Consider the following 18,631-nt stretch of genomic DNA (forward strand, 5'->3'; position numbering starts at 1 on the left):
GGGGACACCAGGGGACAAGGACATGGGGACACCGGGATGGCTGGAGACAAAGACAGTGGGGACACCAAATGTCCAGGAGAGATGGTGGGGACAGGGACATGGGGCCACCGCTACACCCCTCGGAAGAAGCCAGGGGCTGGGGACTCCCCGGACGCCACCACCGACACGGGGAAGGGACTGAGGACCCCGCTCAGGGGGACACCACGGGCTCGGGAACCCCGGGTGACAGCTTGGGGACAGCGGAGGGCGGGGTGTCTCACCGTGCGCAGGCGCCGTGCCCGTCCCCACGGGGCCGCGCTCCCGGCTGAGGCCGGCGCAGGGGGCTGCAAGGAGAGAGGGAAGGAGCAGGGGGGGAGGGGGACAGGAGCGTCACCCGGTGTCCCCGCCGCGGGGTCTGGGGAGGGGGGGTGGGGTGGGGGGGGTGGTGGTGGCACCCGGGGGTCGGCGACACTTGGGGACGCTCACCCTTCTTCTTCTTGCGGCCGGGACGTCCCCGCTTGAGCTTCTTGAGGCGGGTGGTGGGGTCGGGGCGGGCGGTGGCACCCAGCACCCCGGGGCTCTCGGCGTCAGACTCCTCCTCCGCCTCCCCCGCGTCCTCGCTCTGCCCAGGGACAGCGGGTGACACCGGGGACAGTAGGTGGCATCAGGGAACAAGTGGACACGGGGAACAGGGAGGGGGATTGGGCCCTGGGGCCAGGTGCCACCACTTGGGGACACGAGGGGATAAAAGGGGACCTGGCTTCCGGGCACCCCCAACCCCCCAACACCCAGGAGGGGACCCAGACGTCTGCGTGGGGACCCACCACCTCCCCCAACACCCAGGAGGGGACCCAGGTGTCTGGGTGCCACCACTTGGGGACCCCAGAGGTTCAGGAGGGGACTCGGGTGTCTGGGCACCACCGCCACCGCCACCCAGAGGGGTCCCAGGGGTCCGGACACCCCCCCCACCCCCCCCCCCGTAGGGGACGCAGACACCCTGGCCCTACCGAGCTGCTCTTCTTGCGCTTGCCACCCAGGACGCCCAGTTTGATTTTCAGCGGCGCCATCTTCCTCCCCTTCATCTTCCTCTTCAGTTCCGGCACCCGCGGGCTCTTGCTGCGCTTCTTGTGACCAGGACCTGGCCGGGGCAGGGGAGGGGACAGGACGACACGCGGGCATTCGGGGGGGGGACCCAGGCATCTGGGCACCCGCTCCCCCAGCCCCATGAGGAGCCCAGGGACCCTCCAAAGCCCCCCAGGGACTCCCAAGCTCCACTAAGGATCGCCCAAATCCCCCCAGGGATCCCCATCCTCCCCCAAGGATCCCTAAAGCCCCCCCAGGGACCCCCAAAGACCCCCAGGATCCCCCCATGGACCCCCCGGATCCCCCCAAGGATCCCTAAAGCACCCCCAGGGACCCCCAAAGCCCCCCGGGATCCCCCTACGGAACCCCCAAGGATCCCTAAAGCATGCCCCAGGGATCCCCCAAAGCCCCCCAGGGATTCCCAAGCTCCCCTAAGGATCCCCCAAATCCCCCCAGGGATCCCCATCCTCCCCCAAGGATCCCTAAAGCCCCCCCAGGGACCCCCAAAGCCCCCCAGGATCCCCCCATGGACCCCCCGGATCCCCCCAAGGATCCCTAAAGTACCCCCTGGGGATCCCAAGCTCCCCTAAGGATCCCCCAAATCCCCCCAGGAATCCCCATCCTCCCCCAAGGATCCCTAAAGCCCACCCAGGGACCCCCAAAGCCCCCCAGGATCCCCCCATGGACCCCCCAAATCCCCCTCAGGGACCCCTAAAGTCCCCCCTCAGGGACCCCTAACCCAGGGAGGACCCAGGCATCCGGGGCGAGACATAGGAGTCTGGGGGCGACCCACTATCAGGGTCCCAGGCATTCCGGGGGGACCCCCAGGTGTCTGGACACCCCCTCCCCAAACCCAGGCAGGACCCAGGCGTTTGGGGGAGATGCAGGAGTTTGGGGGGAAGCCACTATGGGGGTCCCAGACGTCCGGGGAGCACCCACCTTTTCCCTCCTTGGTCTTGGCCTTGCGCAGGGGCGGGGGGGGCGCCTCGGGGGCCACAGCGGCCACGGCGGCCGACACTTGCTCAGCCACGGCGGCGGCAGCAGCAGCGGCAGCTGCGGCCACGGCGGCGGCGGAGCCTTTGAAGGGGTTGTTGGCGCTGAACTCCCGCCATTTGGCCCCCAAGATGGTCATCATCTTCGACATGGGGATTTTGGGGTTCTTCTTGGCGATCAGGGGCCTGGGGGGGGAGCAGGGAGGGACCCAAGTTGGGAATCCAGGCATCTGGGGCACCCAGGGACCCCCAAGGTGTCCGGGGAAGCACCCAGGGACCACTGATGCTCCCCACAGACCCCTTTCACCTTGGGGTGCCCCTCCCCCCCAGAACCCCAAGATGCCCCCATGGTCCCCCAGGACCCCAAGGTACCCTTGTGTCCCCCCAACCCCCTGAGGTGCCCCCACACACACCCCGAGGGCACCCCCCAGCACCCTGAGCTGCCCTAAAAGCATCCCCACAAATACCCTGACACGTCACCCAGCACCCAGCTCTCTCATCCCTAAGGACCCTGAGGAGCCCCCCCAGCACCCCAAGGTGTCCCTGTAACCCCCTCCAAGACCCTGAGGAGCTCCCCAGCACCCCAAGGGACACCCTCCCAGGATGCTGGGGTGCCCCCCAGCACCCCGGGGTGCCCCTCCATCCTCCTGAGGTGTCCCCCAGCACCACAAGATGCCCCTGTACCTCCCCTCTCCCCTGAGATGCCCTAAAAGGACCCCCACCAGCACCCTAAAGTGTCCCCCAGCACCCTGATGGGCCCTCCAGGACCCCAAGGTGTCCCCCAGCACCCCGCGATGCCCTAGAAGGACCCTGCCCAGCACCCTAAAGTGTCCCCCAGCACCCCAGGGTACCCCTCCATCCTCCCGAGGTGCCCCCCAGCACCCCAAGATGCCCTAAAAGGATGCCCACCAGCACCCTAAAGTGTCCCCCAGCACCCAGAGGGACCCTCCAGGACCCTGAGGTGCTCCCCAGGACCCCAGGGTGTGTCCCCCCCCAGCCCCACCTCATGAACTGGCTGAAGGCCTTGTAGTTGGTGAGGGTGTGATAGTCCTCCTCGGTGAAGACATGGTCCACGTCCTCCAGCCCCCAAGCCCCCAGCAGCTGTGCCGAGGACTTCTGCTCCACCGCCTGCGCCGGGGAGTGGGGGGAACATGGGAGGGACACAGGGGGGACACGGCCAGGCCGTGGGGGGGACACGACAGTGACCGACACCAGGATGGGGAAAGGGAGATGAGAAAAACACATGAACAGGGACAAAGAGGATGAGGGGACACGTGACCGGCCAGGACCCCCACAGGCCCCAACACCGGTGACGGGACACCTATGAGGACACTGATGCGATGGGACCGCCATGGGCACCCACATGGGTGTCAGGACCCCCCCAAGGACCCACATGGGTGACGGGACCCCCACAGGTGTCAGGACCCCCCCCCGAGGACCCACACAGCGATGGGACCCCCATAGGTCCCCACACTGGGCAAGACCCTGCCACTCCCAGGTGCCCCCCACCCACGGGTGCCCCCTGGCCGTACCTTCACCTTCTGCCCCCCCTCCTCGTCGGCCTTTTTCCGTCTCTTCGTCTTTTTCTCCTTCTTTTCGCGGTGCTTCCGCCGCCGTTTCCTGGCCGCCCCCCCGGAGTCGCTGCCGCCACTCTCCGACTTCTCCCGGTACTCCTCCCGCTGGTACTCCTCCCGCTCCGACTCCAGCTCATCCTCGCTCACCTGAGACCACCCCCACCCCGCGCTCATCCTCAGGGCCCATCAGCCCCCCTGAGACCCCCATCAACCGCCCCAGGACCCCATCAGTCACCCTCAACCCCATCAGCAGCCCCAGGACCCCCATCAGCCATCCCCAAAAGTCTCTCACCCATCCCCAGACCTCATCAGCTGACACCAAATCCTGTCACCCCTCCCCACAGCCCATCAGCCACCCTGAGACCCCCATCAACAGCCGCAGGACGCCGGTCAGTTGCCCCCAGACCCCATCAGCCACCCCGAGACCCTGCCCATCACCCCCAGACCCTGTCAGCCAACCCAAAGGCCCCATCAGCGACCCCCAGAGTCTGTCACCCATCGCCTGACCCCAAGCACCCGTCCCCAGACCCCGTTCATCATCCCCAGACCCTGTCAGCCACCCTGAGAGACTGTCACCCGGCCCCAGACCCCGTCCGCCATTCCCAGTCCCTGTTAGCCATCCCCAGCCACCGTCAGCCTTCCCTGAGAGTCTGTCACCCGTCCTCAGGCCTTGTCCATCATTCCCAAAACCTGTCACCCATCCTCAAACACTATCACCTGTCCCCAGACCCCCTCAGCCCTCCCTGAGAGTCTGTCACCCATCCTCAGGCCTTGTCCATCATTCCCAAAACCTGTCACCCATCCTCAAACACTATCACCTGTCCCCAGACCCCCTCAGCCCTCCCTGAGAGTCTGTCACCCATCCTCAGGCCCTGTCCATCATCCCCAGACCCCGTCAGCCACCCTGAGAGGTTGTCACCCATCCCCAGACCCCATCCGTCGTCCCCAGACCCTGTCACCCATCCCCAGACCCCATCCGTCGTCCCCAGACCCTGTTACCCATCCCCAAACCCCATCCATCGTCCCCAGACCCTGTCACCCATCCCCAGACCCCATCCGTCGTCCCCAGACCCTGTCACCCATCCCCAGACCCCATCCATCATCCCCAGACCCTGTCACCCGTCCCCAGACCCCGTCACCCATCCCCAGACCCCATCCATCGTCCCCAGACCCTATCACCCATCCCCAGAGCCCATCTGTTGTCCCCAGAAGGACCCAGGCGTCCGAGCAGGGCGTCCATGGGGAACTCACCAGTTTTTTCCGTTTCCGTGGTTTTCCGGGTTTATTTTCCTTCTGCTTCCGGGGGCCCCGTTTCTTCTTCTTCACCCCCAGGGCCCCCTCGAGGCCCCGCAACAGCTCGTCGTCACCATCTGCGGGGACACAGCAGCCTGAGCTGCGGGGACGGGGACACGCGCTGGCGGCTGACAGGGACGGGTGGCTGTGCAAGGTCCTCTCCGCGGCCACTGGGACGGTGACACGCAGGAAGGTGGGTGACAGGGCCACGTGGCCACAATGAGGCCCCCTCTGTGGCCACCAACCCACTGACACACACGCACAGGCAGGTGACAGGGACAGGTGGCCATGCTAAGGTCCCCTCTGCGGCCACCACGGTTGTGGCACACAGTGAGACGGGTGACAGGGACAAGCAGCCACACCAAAGTCCCCTCCGCAGCCACCAGCACGGTGACACACACAGAAAGATGGGTGACGTTTGGGAAAAAAAAACCCAACTTTTTGCACAAAACTCAAGGATAATAAAATCAGCAGCCACAGCCCAAGGTCCCGCCAGCGATGGTATCCGCCCACGCCATGAAAAAAGGGTAAAAAAACCACCAGAAATGGCATTTGGGGCATTTTCCCCCATTTGCAGAGGCCTGGAAGTAGCATTTTGGCTTTCATGCTGCCAAAAACTGCCAAAACCCTGGGGATTTGCCCCAAAAACCTTGTGGAAATGCCCCATGGGGGGGCAGTTACCCCAAAAATAAGGCTCCCAACTGCTGGTGGAGGAACACGGTGTCACCGCAACAGTGACCAACCACTGGTGGAGGATTCCCCAACTGCTCGCCCCAGGTGACACCGGTGTCACCATGATGACCCCCAACCGCCAGCAGAGGATTTCCCAACCACTCGCTCAGGGGGACCCCGGTGTCACCGTGACAGTGACCAACTACCGGTGGAGGATTCCCCAACTGCTTGGCCCAGGTGACACCACTGCCACCGCAACGGTGACAAACCGCCAGGGGAGCATCTCCCAAACACTCAGCCCAGGGGACACAGTTGTCACCGTCACGGCGACCAAGCACCAACAGAGGATTCCTCAACCACTCAGCCTGGGGGACACCGGTGTCCCCATGACGGTGACCAACTGCCACCGGCAGTGCTGGACTCCCCCCTCTTTGACCCTAATAGCGGTGAACTGCACATCACCATCGCTCCGCTCCGCCTGACGGTGACCAACCGCCAGCAGAGGATTTCCCAGCTGCTCACCCGGGGGGACGCCGGTGTCACCGTAACAGTGACCAATAGCCAGGGGAGGATTCCCCAGCTGCTCACCCAGGGGGACACCGGTGTCCCTGTGACGGTGACAAACTGCCACCGGCGGTGCTGGATTCCCCCCTCTTTGACCCTAAAACCCATCAACTGCTGGGCACCGTCGCTCCGCTCCGCCTGACGGTGACCAACCGCCAGCAGAGGATTCCCCAGCTGCTCACCCAGGGGGACACCGGTGTCCCTGTGACGGTGACAAACTGCCACCGGCGGTGCTGGATTCCCCCCTCTTTGACCCTAAAACCCATCAACTGCTGGGCACCGTCGCTCCGCTCCGCCTGACGGTGACCAACTGCTGGCAGAGGATTTCCCAACCGCTCACCCGGGGGGACGCCGGTGTCACCGTAACAGTGACCAACCGCCAGCAGAGGATTTCCCAACCCCTTGGCCAAGGGCCACCGGCCTCCCCGTGACGGGGGCCACCAAGAATCCCCGAGGCCCATCCCCGGGGCGGTGACACCTACATCCGTGTCATGGCCTTGGCTGTCCCCGGTGTTATTTGGCAGCCGGTCGGGGTGAAGCCCGGCGAGAGGTGTCACATCTGCCCGGCGGCTCTCACAACGAGCTGGCACGTCCTCAGCCCGGCGCGTGTGTGTGTGTGTGTGTGTGTGTGTGTGTCCCCCGGCGCCGACGTCACCCGTCCACCCCCATAAATCACAATTGGCGCTCGCTGACAGGTCCCAGCCGCCCGCCGGCGGTCAGGGTGAAGCTCACCGCCGGGGAGGGAACCCCCGGTGTCCCCGAGCGGCGGAGGGGGGGGGTCCGGGGGGGGGTTGACGGCGGGTGCCAAGGCTGGCGTGGGGAAGAGGAAGCGACACCCGGGGTCACATTCCCGGTTAATCCCTTGGCACCGCCGGCTGCCGGAGCGTTGCCGCAGGGGCCAGGGACCACCGGCACAACGCCGACACCCCCCGCCGTGTACAGTGGGGGGGGCCACGCCAGAAAATGGCAACGGGTGGAAAAAAAAAAAAACACCAAAAAAACCCCTCTTTTTTTTTTTTTTTTTTTCTGCCTTTTTTTCCATGGCGGCCAAGACGGATCCTCCCCTCCCACTTCCCCCCCCCCCCGCTTCCTAAATTCCCCCCCCCCCGGTTGTTTCCCCCCCCTCCCTCTCTGGTTGTTTTTCAAACCCCCCCCATCACCTTTGGGTGCTCCCCGCAGGGCACAGCCGCTCGCTGGGCCAGGGCTCAGCCCCACCGGGCCCGATCCTGCCATTTTGGGGGTGTTTCCCCCCCCCCCAAAAAAAAAAAACACCCCCCTTTTATCCCCCCCCCTCCCAACAGACATGCGCGGGGCGCGTTGGCAAACCATCAACGAGAATTTTCCACACACGTGACGCTCCCACTCCCCGCACCCCGAGAGAAAAACGTAGCGAGGGAAGGGGGGGGGGACACACACACACACACGCACACCCTCCGCCAGACACAAAGCAACCCCCCCTCGGGCGGGCGCCGCGACGAGAAAAATGCAGAAAAAAAAAAAACACACAAAAAAAAAAAAAAGCCCGGGGGTGGGGGGGGGGGGGGATAAAAATTAAAATTGAAAACAAACAGCCAGCGGCGGTGCAGAACGGGGTGGGGGGCCGGGGGGGTGGGGGGGGGTGTGGAAAAATGCAGGGAAAAAAAAAGAAAAAAGAAAAAAAAAAAAGGGGGAGTGATCCTGCAAAAGGGGAGGAAAGAGTTTGAACAAAGGAAAAGGTGAGGAGTCCTCAAAACCGGGGGGGGGGAAAAGGGGAAAAAATGGGACAAATGGTGCTCCAAAGCGGAGAGGAGCGAGGCCAAGCGGGAGAAAAAAAAATCGGCAGTTTGGTTCTTTTTGGGGTGTTTTACCCCGTTTTCTGGCCGGCTCCGCCGGTGGGGCAACCGGCTGGACCTTTGCCTCGTAACTCAGTGACACAGTATGGCGGGGGGGGAGGGAATTAAAATTAAAATCAACTTTTTGCCTGATTTTGGCTTTTTTTTTTTTTTAAATGAAAATTTGTGGGTGTGGGTGCTGCCCCCCCCCCCCCCCCCCGCCACCGGCGCTCGAAGGCAGCCGCCGCGGCCCCCGGCTGACGCCATTGTTCTCAGCCGGGACAAGCTGGAAACGGCAAAAATAGGGGAAAAAAAAGAAAAAAAAAAACCAAACCTACAAAAAATAACAAGTTTCAGCTGCGGAGGAGGGGGAGGGGGTCGGCCTCCTACCGGGAAAGTGGGGAAAAAGTGTTATTTCACCTCAAATCTGCGGAGCCCCGAGCACCCGGAGGGGGGACGGACGGACAGAGGCTGGACTCCCACTGCTCCTGCTCCGGGGAAAAACCTTAAAAACCTAAAAAACTGCTGCTCTGGGGAGAAAAAGGTTAACAAATATAGCTATTATTGGTGCTAGGAATAGGGAAAAAATTAAAAAATAGGTATTAGAGCTGTTCTGGGGGGAGAAAAGTTCAAAATAATTGGTATTAGTGCTGTTCTGGGGAGAAAAAAAGTTTAAAAAATGGGCGTTAGTGCTGTTTTGGGGAGAAAAAAGTTTTAAAAAGTGACTTTAGGGCTGATTTGGGGGCGTCCCTGCGGCCCCACGTGGAGAATTTGCGGGATCAGGGCTGCGGAGAGAAAAAAAAATAATTAAAGAATTGCCCAAAAAGCCAAGAAAAAGTCAAAGGCAACGGCCAGGGAAGCAGCAGCCGCGCTGGAAAGAGAGATCGGACGGTTTCTGAGGGGTTTTGGGGGGGAAAAAGGCAGGGGCTAAAAAACAAATTTACCCATTTCTGAGCTTTTCCAGAAAAGAGAGAGTTCTGAAATATAAATTGAAAGCATTTCTGAGCATTTTGGAGAGTTCTAAAATCCCAATTTACCCATTTCTGAGCATTTTGGGGGGAAAAGAAGGGGGGGGGGAAGTCTAAAAAGCAAATTTACCCATTTCTGAGCTTTTGCAGAAAAGAGGGAGCTCTAAAACGCAAATTTACCCATTTCTGAGCTTTTCTGGAAGGGGTTCGAAAATCTAAATTTGCCCATTTCTGAGCATTTTGGGGAGCTCTAAAATCTACATTTCCCCATTTCCGAGCAGTTTGGGGGGGGGTGGAAAGGGGGGTTTAAATCCAAATCTCCTCATTTCTAAGCTTTTCCAGAAAATCAGGGGTTCTAAAATCCAAATTTAGTCAATTCCTCAGCGTTTTCAAAGTGAGCGGATTCGCTTTAAAAAAATCCAAGCTGCTTTTTCGATCAAACTGGCCACTTTGGGCTACGAGACGCCTTTTTTTCCCCCCCCTTGTTTGAAGCCAAATGAGCAAAAGCAAAAAAAAAAAAAAAAAAAAAAAAGTCACATTCAGAAGGAAAAAAAAACCTACCATTTTGCACAGAAATGGGCAATTTTAGGTGCCCACCTCAGGGAAAACCACCCAAAAAGGTCTTTGAAACCCCAAAACGACGAAGCCGGGTGCTGGGGACCGGCCAGGGCTCCCCGCTGCGGAAAATGGGCATTTTTCACGCTAAATCCTCGTTTTTCCCCCCTTTCTCAGGTTTTTTAACACCCGCCCAGGCCCCCAGGGAGGGATTCTTGGTGGCACCCACCCAATCGGGGGGAGTTTGGAGGGTGCAAACGGGGCCCCAAAAACCACCGGGGCCCCCAAAATTTTGGGTGAAGGCGCAGCTGAGCCGCCCAGAGCGAGAAATGACGCTTTGAGAAATACAAGAAATGACAATAAAAGACAAAAAAGTCCAATAAAAGACAATAAACCGCGCTGGAAGGGTCCCTTCGGGCCCAGGGTAAGCCAGCGCTGGGACACCCATGGGTCCTGGGGACGTTGGGGCCGTCCTGGAGGGGGTTTTGCAAGGACACCGGTGACCCCCCGAGACCATCAGCACCCAAACAGCCCGCCACGGGGTGCAACAACCACTCTGGGTCCCGTCAGGCACCCAATGGCACCCATCACCCCCCGCCACGGGGTGCAACAACCGCTCTGGGTCCCGTCAAGCACCCAGTGGCACCCATCACCCCCCGCCACGGGGTGCAACAACCACTCTGGGTCCCGTCAGGCACCCAACGGCACCCATCACCCCCCGCCACGGGGTGCAACAACCGCTCTGGGTCCCGTCAGGCACCCAGTGGCACCCATCACCCCCTGCCACGGGGTGCAACAACCGCTCTGGGTCCCGTCAGGCACCCAACGGCACCCATCACCCCCCGCCACGGGGTGCAACAGCCACCTCAACTCCTGTCAGGCATCAAACAGCAGCCATTGCCCCACATGTCAGGGTGCAACACCCAACCTGGACCCCATCAGGCACCCAACAGCACCCATCAACCTTCATGTGGGGTGCAACAACCACCCTGGGTCCCATAATGCACCCAACAGCACCCATCACCCTTCACCATGGGGTGCAACAACCGTCCTGGACCCTGTGAGGTGTCCAACAGCCCCCCTTGCCCCACAACCGTTGTGGATCCTGTCAGGCACCCAACGGCACCCATGACCCCCCACCACAGGGTGCAACCACCACTCTAGGTCCCATAACGCACCCAACAGCACCCATCACCCCACACCACGAGGTGCAACAGCCACCCTGGACACTGTGAGGTGTCCAAGAGCACCCATTGCCCTACAACCACCCTGGATTCCATCAGGCACCCAACAGCCCCCATCACGCCACACCACGGGGTGCAACACCACCCCCAAAACCTGTCAGGCACCCAACAGCACCCATCACCCCACACCATGGGATGCCACAGCCATCCTGGGCCCTGTGAGGTGTCCAAGAGCACCCATCACCCCACACCATGGGGTGCAACACCCCCCTCAACTTCTGCCAGGCACCCAACAGCACCCATCACCCTTCACCATGGAGTGCAACAGCCCCCCTGGACCCTCTGAGGCATTCAACAGCCCCCCTTGCCCCACAACCATCCTGGGTCCTGTCAGGCACCCAACAGCACACATCACCCCACACCACAAGGTGCAACAACTGCTCTGGGTCCCATCGGACACCCAACAGGACCCATCACCCCACACGACAAGGTACAACAGCCACCCTGGACCCTGTGAGGTGTCCAACAGCCCCACCGCCCTACAACCATCCTGGATCCCATCAGGCACCCAACAGCACCCATCACCCCACACCACAGGGTACAACACCCCACCAACCGCTGTCAGACACCCAACAGCCCCTGTGACCCCACACCATGGGGTGCAACATCCATCCTGGACCCTCTGAGGTGTCCCAACAGCCCCACCTTGCCCCACAACCGTCATGGATCCTGTCAGGCACCCAACAGCCCCCACCATCCCACAAGACGGGGTACAACACCCCCCTCAACCCCTCCCAGGCCCCCAACAGCCCCCATCACCCCACACTGTGGACTGCAACATCCATCCTGGACCCTCTGAGGTGTCCCAACAGCTCCCATCACCCCACAACCGTCATGGATCCTGTCAGGCACCCAACAGCCCCCATCACCCCACACCATGGGGTGCAACAAGCGCTTCAAGTCCCATTATACACCCAACAGCGCCCATCACCCCACACCATGAGGTACAACACCCCCTTCAACCCCTCACAGGCACCCAACAGCCCCCACCACCCCACAAGATGGGGTGCAACCACCGTCCTGGACCCTCCGAGGTGTCCCAACAGCCCCCACCACCCCACAAGATGAGGCACAACACCCCCCTCAACCCCTTGCAGGCACCCAATAGCACCCATCACCCCACACCACGGGGTACAACAACCATCCTGGACCCCTCTGAGGTGTCCCAACAGCTCCCACCTTGCCCCGCAACCACCATGGATCCTGTCAGGCACCCTACGGCCCCCCATCACCCCACACAATGGGGTGCAACAACCTCCCTGGACCCTCTGAGATGTCCCAACAGCCCCCATCACCCCACAACCGTCGTGGATCCTGTCAGGCACCCATCAGCCCCCATCACCCCACACCAGGGGGTGCAACAACCGTCCTGGACCCTCTGCGGTGTCCCAACAGCCCCCATCACCCCACAAGATGGGGCACAACACACCCCTCCACCCCTCACAGGCCCCCAACAGCCCCCATCACCCCACAACCGCCGTGGATCCTGTCAGGCACCCCAACAGCCCCCATCGCCCCACAGGATGGGCACAACAACCACCCCCGGGGTGTCCCACCAGCCCCCCCCCCCCCCATCCCCTCACAAACCCCCCCCCGGGGCTGTACAACCCGCCCCCCGCCCCCATCCCCTCACACCCCCCCCCCCCCCGGCGGTACAACCCCCCCCACATCCCCTCACAACCCCCCCCACCCACCCGGTCCCTTCAGGCCCTACCGCTGGGGGGGTTGTTGCGGGGGGGTTGTTAAGGAGCTGGGGGGGGGGGGTACCGGGTGACCGTTGGCCAGCGCGCGCGCGGCCGTTAGGGCGGTTGTTTACAAACAGCCCCCCCCCCCCCCCCCCCTTTCCCTCTCCTCACGGTGTGTGGCGGGAAGCGGCGGCGGGAAGCGGCGGGACCGGTACCGGGAAGGGGGGGGGGGGGGGGAGTACCGGAGGAGGGGGGGGGGGGGTGGGGGGTGGACACACACCGTGTGGGGGACACGGGGACACACACACACACACACGGACACACGGACACCCCCCCGGGGGGGGGTGTTTTACCTGTGGGCGCCTCCGGCGGCCCCGCGGCGGGAGCGGGCACGGGGGGGGGCGGCGGCGGTGGCGGCGGCGGCGGGGCGGGCGGCGGCGGGGGAAGATGTCGGCGGGGCGGCGGTGGCCGCCGGTAACGAGGAGAGCGGCGGCGGCGGCGTCTTCCTCCTCCTCCTCGTCCTCGTCTTCTTCCTCCTCGTCGTCTTCGTCCCCCTCCGCCTCAGACACCACCATCTCCTCCTCCTCTTCCTCGTCCTCCCTCAGAGGGGAAGCCATGGCGGGGCTGAGGGGGGGAGACGGGAGTGAAGGCGGGCGGGAGGCGGAGGGACGGGGTTGGGGTGGGGGGGGGGGGGGGTGGGGTGGGGGGGGGGGGGGTGGGGGGGGGGGGGACCCTCCGCGCTCTCCCACCTCCCCCAACCCACCCCCAACCGCGGGGTGGGGGGGGTGGGGGGGCACCGGGGAAACCGGGACCGGGCGACCCCCCCTCGGGCCGGCCCCGGCGGGTCCCCGCCGCTGAGGGGAGGGAAGGGCGGTAGGTTGGTAAAGAAGGCGGAAAACCCCCCCAAAACGCTTAAAATCTCCTCAAAAAAAAAAAAAAAAATCATTCCCCCCCCCCCCCCCCCCTCGCCGGGGGGCGGGCGGGACAGCGTTCCCGCCGGAGCCAAGAGGGAAAATGGCCGCCCCGAAATTTATTTTTAAATCTGAACAACCCCCCCCCCCCCCCCCAAACCACCACCACCACACACCACCCTACTCCAACCACCACCTGGAAAGGAAAATAAAAATAAAAATTTAAAAAAAAAAACCAAAAAACACCAAAACAAAACAACAAAAAGCAACCCCCCCCCCCCCAAAAAAAAATTGGAAAAAAAAAAAAAGAGACTTGAGGAGAAAAGGGGGGGTTAAAAGGAAAAAAGGCGGAAAAAAAATTAAAAATTCCTCCCCCCCCCCTTAAAGAAAAAAAAAAAAAAAAGCCCAAAATGGCCGGCTGAGGGGTGGTTTTGAAGTCGACCCCCCCCCCCCCACCACCCCCCTCCCCCGGCTCCCACACACACACCTTCCTGGAGGTTAGAAAAGATTTTTTTGGGGAAAAAAAAAAAAAAAAAAAACACGGAAAAAAAAAGCCAAAAACGCCTCAAGGAAAAAAAAAAAAAAAGGCACAAAAAATAATAATTAAAAAAAAAAAACAACAAAAAAAAGGTTCCCCCCCCTCGTCGCCGCTACAGCCCGAGCGGGTGAATAATCATAATTCTGCTTATTTTTTTGTTGTTGTTGTTGTATTTTGGCTTGTTTGCTTTGGTTTTTTGGCTTTTTTTTTTTTGTTTGGTTTCTTTTTTTTTGTTGTTTTTTTGGTTTTTTTATCTCTTTTTCTCTCTCTCTCTATATATAATCTCTGCAGATCCCGGCTCGGGGCGTGAGATGAACAATATTTGTGTATTCCCGGCGCGGGGGGGGAACCGAAAGGAGGAAGATTTCTGCATAAAACAAAGATGGCTGCGGTAAATTATTTCTTTTTTTTTTTTTTGCTCTCTTTCTCCTTATACTTCCCCCCCCCCCTTCAATAAAAATATTTCGGGGGGGGGGGGGCGGATTAATCAGTACTCATGCTCAGTGTGACATCAGCATAAATTGTTAAAGGTTAACTAGTTCCATACTAGTCACGCCGCTTTTTTTATTTTTTTTTTTCCCCCCGTTCCCCCCCCCATTTCACTAGTCCACGCCAAAAACGATGGGGGGGGGGGGGGGGCGGATTTTTAAAAAACACACACACACATTAAAAAAAAAAGAGCGCTTTTTTTTTTTTTTTTTATTCTTTATCCCTCCCTTCCCTACTTTTAAATACTTCAGAAGGGAGTGGTTTTATGGGTTGCCTTTTTTTTTTTTTTTTTTTTGACTTTTCTTTAAGCTGCAGGGGAGGAAGAACAAAAAAAAAAAAACAAAAACAAAACAAAAAAAACAAAAAAAAGAAAAAAATATTTTAAAAAGGCCAAAAATAAAAAATAAAAAATAAAAAAAAAAAAGGGTTTGAAAGTCCCTTCGGCGGCGGGGACGGGGTTTAACCAACCGCCCCCCGCCTCAAACCCCTTGCTTTGCAGAGTCCCCCCCCCCCGCCCAAAAAAAACTGAGGAGAAACGGGCAAAATTCATAACGGGGTGTGTGTGTGTGTGTGTGTGTGAGTTTTTTGTGGTGTTCTTGCCCAAAATGCTCCAAAACCACCCTAGAAACCAGCAAAACCTCCCCAAAACCGCCTGGGCTGGGCCCTGGGTCCCGACCCCTCGCACGTGGCTTTTTGCCGCCTTTTTAACCTCCCGCCTCCTTCTTTTTTTTGGCCTTTTTGCCCCAAAACGCCGGGGGGGGGGGGGGATGAGCCGACGGGGGGCGGGGGGGCAGGAGGTCGAGCCCCGAATCGCCCCATGGGGAGGGGGGATCAGTGCTGGGGCCTCCTCCTGCCCCCAAAAACCGGGGGAAAAGTGGGAAAAAGGGGGGGAAAAAAAACCAGAAAACACTGAGGGTTTGGGGTGGGTTTTTTTTTCCTCATTTTGGGGTTTTTTTACCCCAAAGGCCGCTACCGGTTGTTGCAGGCCGGCCAGGGCAGCGGCCTCTCGCTCTCGGCCCCCTCCACCCCCCCACCCCCCCCAGCTTTCTGCAAACCCACAAAAATAGACAAAACCAGGCGATTTTGGGACAGGGATGACCCTCGCCCCACGACACCGGTGCCAAAACCCCCTGGTGACTCCCCAAATTCCTCCCAAATTCCCCCCAAATCCCCCTCAACCCCCCCAGGATGACCCTGTGCTGCGGGAAGTGCCAGGTAGATCCCGTTCCGCTTGTCTTTTTGGGGCAATTCGTGGCTTTTTTCACCCTAAGAGCACACCACACCCCCCCCATCCTTTATGACACCCCCCAAACCCTCCCTGCGGGCGTCTCGGCACAACCACCCCCCACCCTCGCTTTCATTTTGGGGTATTTGTCTCCTTTTTCACCGTTTCCCCTCCGTTCAGCGTGCGTAGGTGACCCTCTCCGCCACACCAGCAGTGAGTTTGTCACCGGGCCCGGCCGGTGGCACCACAGCTCTTCTCCATTCCCGCCGTCTCCGGTGGTCGAGGTGTCACCCGGTGCCAGCAGAGCCAGGGGTGTTGCCCACCCTCCCTCCGGCACCGGCGCTTTCCATGAGGGACCTGCCGGAGGGTCCGGCGGTGACTCCGGGAGGGTGACACCATCCTGCACGGTGTCACCGGGTCAGTGTCGACACAGCCGGTGGTCAAGACGTCCCCCTGCTGAGCGCTCGGGGGGGGTCAGTGAGCCGGTGCTGGGCGGCTGTTTCAGGGTGTGGATCGGTGTCGCCGGAGCCAGATGGGTGACACCTGTGGAAACAGATGTCACCCGCACCCCAAGTCACCCACCAGCACCTCGAGTCACCCACCCGCACCCCATGTCACCCGCCAGCTCGGCTGACTTACTCCCGCCACCGCCTGTGCCCTGACGATGACAACCGCCGGACCCTCCTCTTCGGGGACACCGGTGCCACCGCGGAGCAGGCGGACAGGGACAGCCGGACAGGGACGGGGACAGGCAGACGGCCATCGGGAACGCCGCAAGCCCTCCAGGGGGGCGTCAGGTCAGCGGCGGGGACACGTCCCACGTGACATGTGGCCGTGCCAGGGGCTGGCAGCAACCCACGGGGACAAACAGCCGGCACCACGCGCCCGGCGGGCGTCACCCGCTGTCACTCGCCGCCGGTCCCACAGGAAAAAACCCCCATGGTGGTGGTGTTGGGGGGGGGGGGGGGGGGGGGTCACCGTCACCCAGGGGGCACACTCGGGGACATCGAGGCTGAGCCTGGCTGTGTCACCCTACGGGGGGGTACAGCGTCATTGTCACCCGGAGTGGGGGGACACGTGGTGGTACCACTGGGGTGACACTTGGGGACATCGAGGCTGAGCCTGGCTGTGTCACCCTACGGGGGGGGCGTACGGCGTCACTGTCACCCCTAGTGGGGGGACACACAGTGGTACCCCTTGGGTGACACTTGGGGACATTGAGGTTGTATCACCTGATGAGGGGATACAGTGTCACCATCACCCGGGGGGACACTCGGGGACATTGAGGCTGAGCCTGGCTGTGTCACCCTATGGGGGGGTACAGCGTCACTGTCACACGGGGGGGACACGATGGTACCCCTGGGGTGACGCTTGGGGACACTGGGGCTGTGCCACCCCATAGGGGGGTGACACAGGGTGTCAACCACCCACCATCACCCCCGGAGGACCCCCAAGAGCCGGCTGCCAGGTCCCAGCATGGGGGGGGGATGTCCCCAAAAAGGGTCCCCAAGTGTCCCCGTGACCCCCCCCACACCCCGCGACCCTGTCCCCCCCCCCCCCGAGGCTCCGCTCTGGCTGTTTTTTGGCAAAGGCTTATTTATTTCTACTCAAAAAGTTACAGTTTGTCCCCCAAAAATGAGGGGGAACCCTCCTGGAGACCCCCCCCCCCCGGTGTCACCGTCCGTCTGTTGGGGGGGGGGGGAGGGGGCACGGCCTCTCCCTGGGGCTGCAAAGGGAGGAGACGGGGGGTGGGTTTTGGGGGCCCAGTGGGGGTTTGGGGGGGGGGGGGGGCCAGTGAGGGTTTGGGGGGGGCCCAACTGGCAGAGGTTTTGGGGGTGGTGGCACGTTTGGGGGGGGGTGCAGGTTTTTGGGGGGGTGCAGCAGGTTGGAGGGGCAGCAGTTTTGGGGGGCAGCAGGTTTGGGGGAGCAATTTTTTGGGGGGGGTGCAGGTTTTTTGGGGGGGGTGCAGGTTTTTTTGGGGGGGGGTTGCAGCAGGCTTGAGGAGGTGCAGGTTGTGGCAGGGGAATGGCACGTTTTGGGGGGTGGCAGCAGTTTTTGGGGGGGTGGCAGCAGTTTTTGGGGGGGTGGCAGGTTTTTTTTGGGGGGGGGGGGAGGGTTTGGGGTGCCCGTACCGCCGTCATTCCTCGCGGAAGTCGTCGGCGAAGTGCAGGAGGAGGGTGGGTGCGGAGCCGTCGGGGGCGGGGGCCGGGGGGGGCCCGTCGAGGGGCAGCGGGGCCCCCCCGCAGCGCCAGGCGTAGCCCCCCCCGTGCGCGTTCCAGGGCAGCGCCCGCCCCACCAGCCCCCCCGCCTGCTCCCCGCAGGCCTGGGGACACCCGGGTCAGCAACGGAGGGGGGGGCACCGGACAGGGGACACCCCCCGGGGACAAGGGTCACACACCACCGCCACCCCCCCCCCGGGACACGGGAACCCCCCAATGGGGGGGACCTCCCCCCCCGCCAGGGACAAGGGACCTCAAAAGGGGACAAGGGCACCCCAAGACCCTCCTCCCCCACCCCGGGGGTCCCCCACGTCCCCAACCCCCCCCAGGGGACAGTGGGAACATCCCAGGGGCTCAGGTCACATCTTGGGGGGGGGGGGGGGGGGGCTGTGTGTCTATGCCCCCCCCCCAGCCCCTCCCCAGGTGACACGGGGGACACCTCGGGGGTCCCCCATGTCCCCTCTGCCCCCCCCGGGTGACAGCGGGGACACCCCGGGGGTCCCCCATCTCTCCGCCCCCAGGTGACGGTAGTGACATCCCGGGGTACCCCCTATGTCGTCCCCCCCCCGGTGACACTGGGGACAACATCCCTGGTCGTCGTCCCCCCCCCCCCCCCCCCCCCCGCGGTGACAACCCGATGTCCCCCCTCAGGTGACAGCGGGGACACCCCGGGGTCCACCATCTCCCCCCCCCCCAGGTGACACTGGGGACATCCCCGGTCGTCCCCCCCCAGGTGACACCCCGGGGGTCCCACCCCAGGTGACAGCGGGGCCACCCCGTGCCCCCCCCCCCCGGTGTCCCCCCCCACCTGGATCACGTGCTCCTGCCC

General features: G+C 61.9%; 1 protein-coding gene and 1 long non-coding RNA gene across 2 annotated transcripts in view; one reads left to right on the forward strand and one right to left on the reverse strand.

Annotated features, from left to right (window-relative positions):
* The window catches only part of LOC128901785 (chromodomain-helicase-DNA-binding protein 3-like), a 74,934-nt gene extending 58,576 nt beyond the window's left edge, over window positions 1-16,358 (reverse strand). The window contains 11 exon segments of the mRNA XM_054183936.1: window positions 261-323; window positions 466-601; window positions 987-1,117; window positions 2,002-2,240; window positions 3,058-3,182; window positions 3,587-3,775; window positions 4,880-4,998; window positions 12,774-12,911; window positions 12,914-13,044; window positions 15,746-16,126; window positions 16,223-16,358. Of these exon segments, the coding sequence (XP_054039911.1) occupies window positions 261-323; window positions 466-601; window positions 987-1,117; window positions 2,002-2,240; window positions 3,058-3,182; window positions 3,587-3,775; window positions 4,880-4,998; window positions 12,774-12,911; window positions 12,914-13,037 (1,264 nt within the window). The 5' untranslated portion in view covers window positions 13,038-13,044; window positions 15,746-16,126; window positions 16,223-16,358.
* Window positions 12,583-18,571, forward strand: LOC128901787 (uncharacterized). The gene is made up of 4 exons (XR_008463522.1): window positions 12,583-12,631; window positions 14,161-14,260; window positions 16,209-16,380; window positions 18,454-18,571. It is a non-coding gene; the product is annotated as an uncharacterized LOC128901787 (long non-coding RNA).
* Window positions 18,572-18,631: the final 60 nt, after the last annotated feature.

This window comes from Rissa tridactyla, chromosome 28, assembly GCF_028500815.1.
Source record: "Rissa tridactyla isolate bRisTri1 chromosome 28, bRisTri1.patW.cur.20221130, whole genome shotgun sequence".
NCBI classification, from domain to species: domain Eukaryota; kingdom Metazoa; phylum Chordata; class Aves; order Charadriiformes; family Laridae; genus Rissa; species Rissa tridactyla.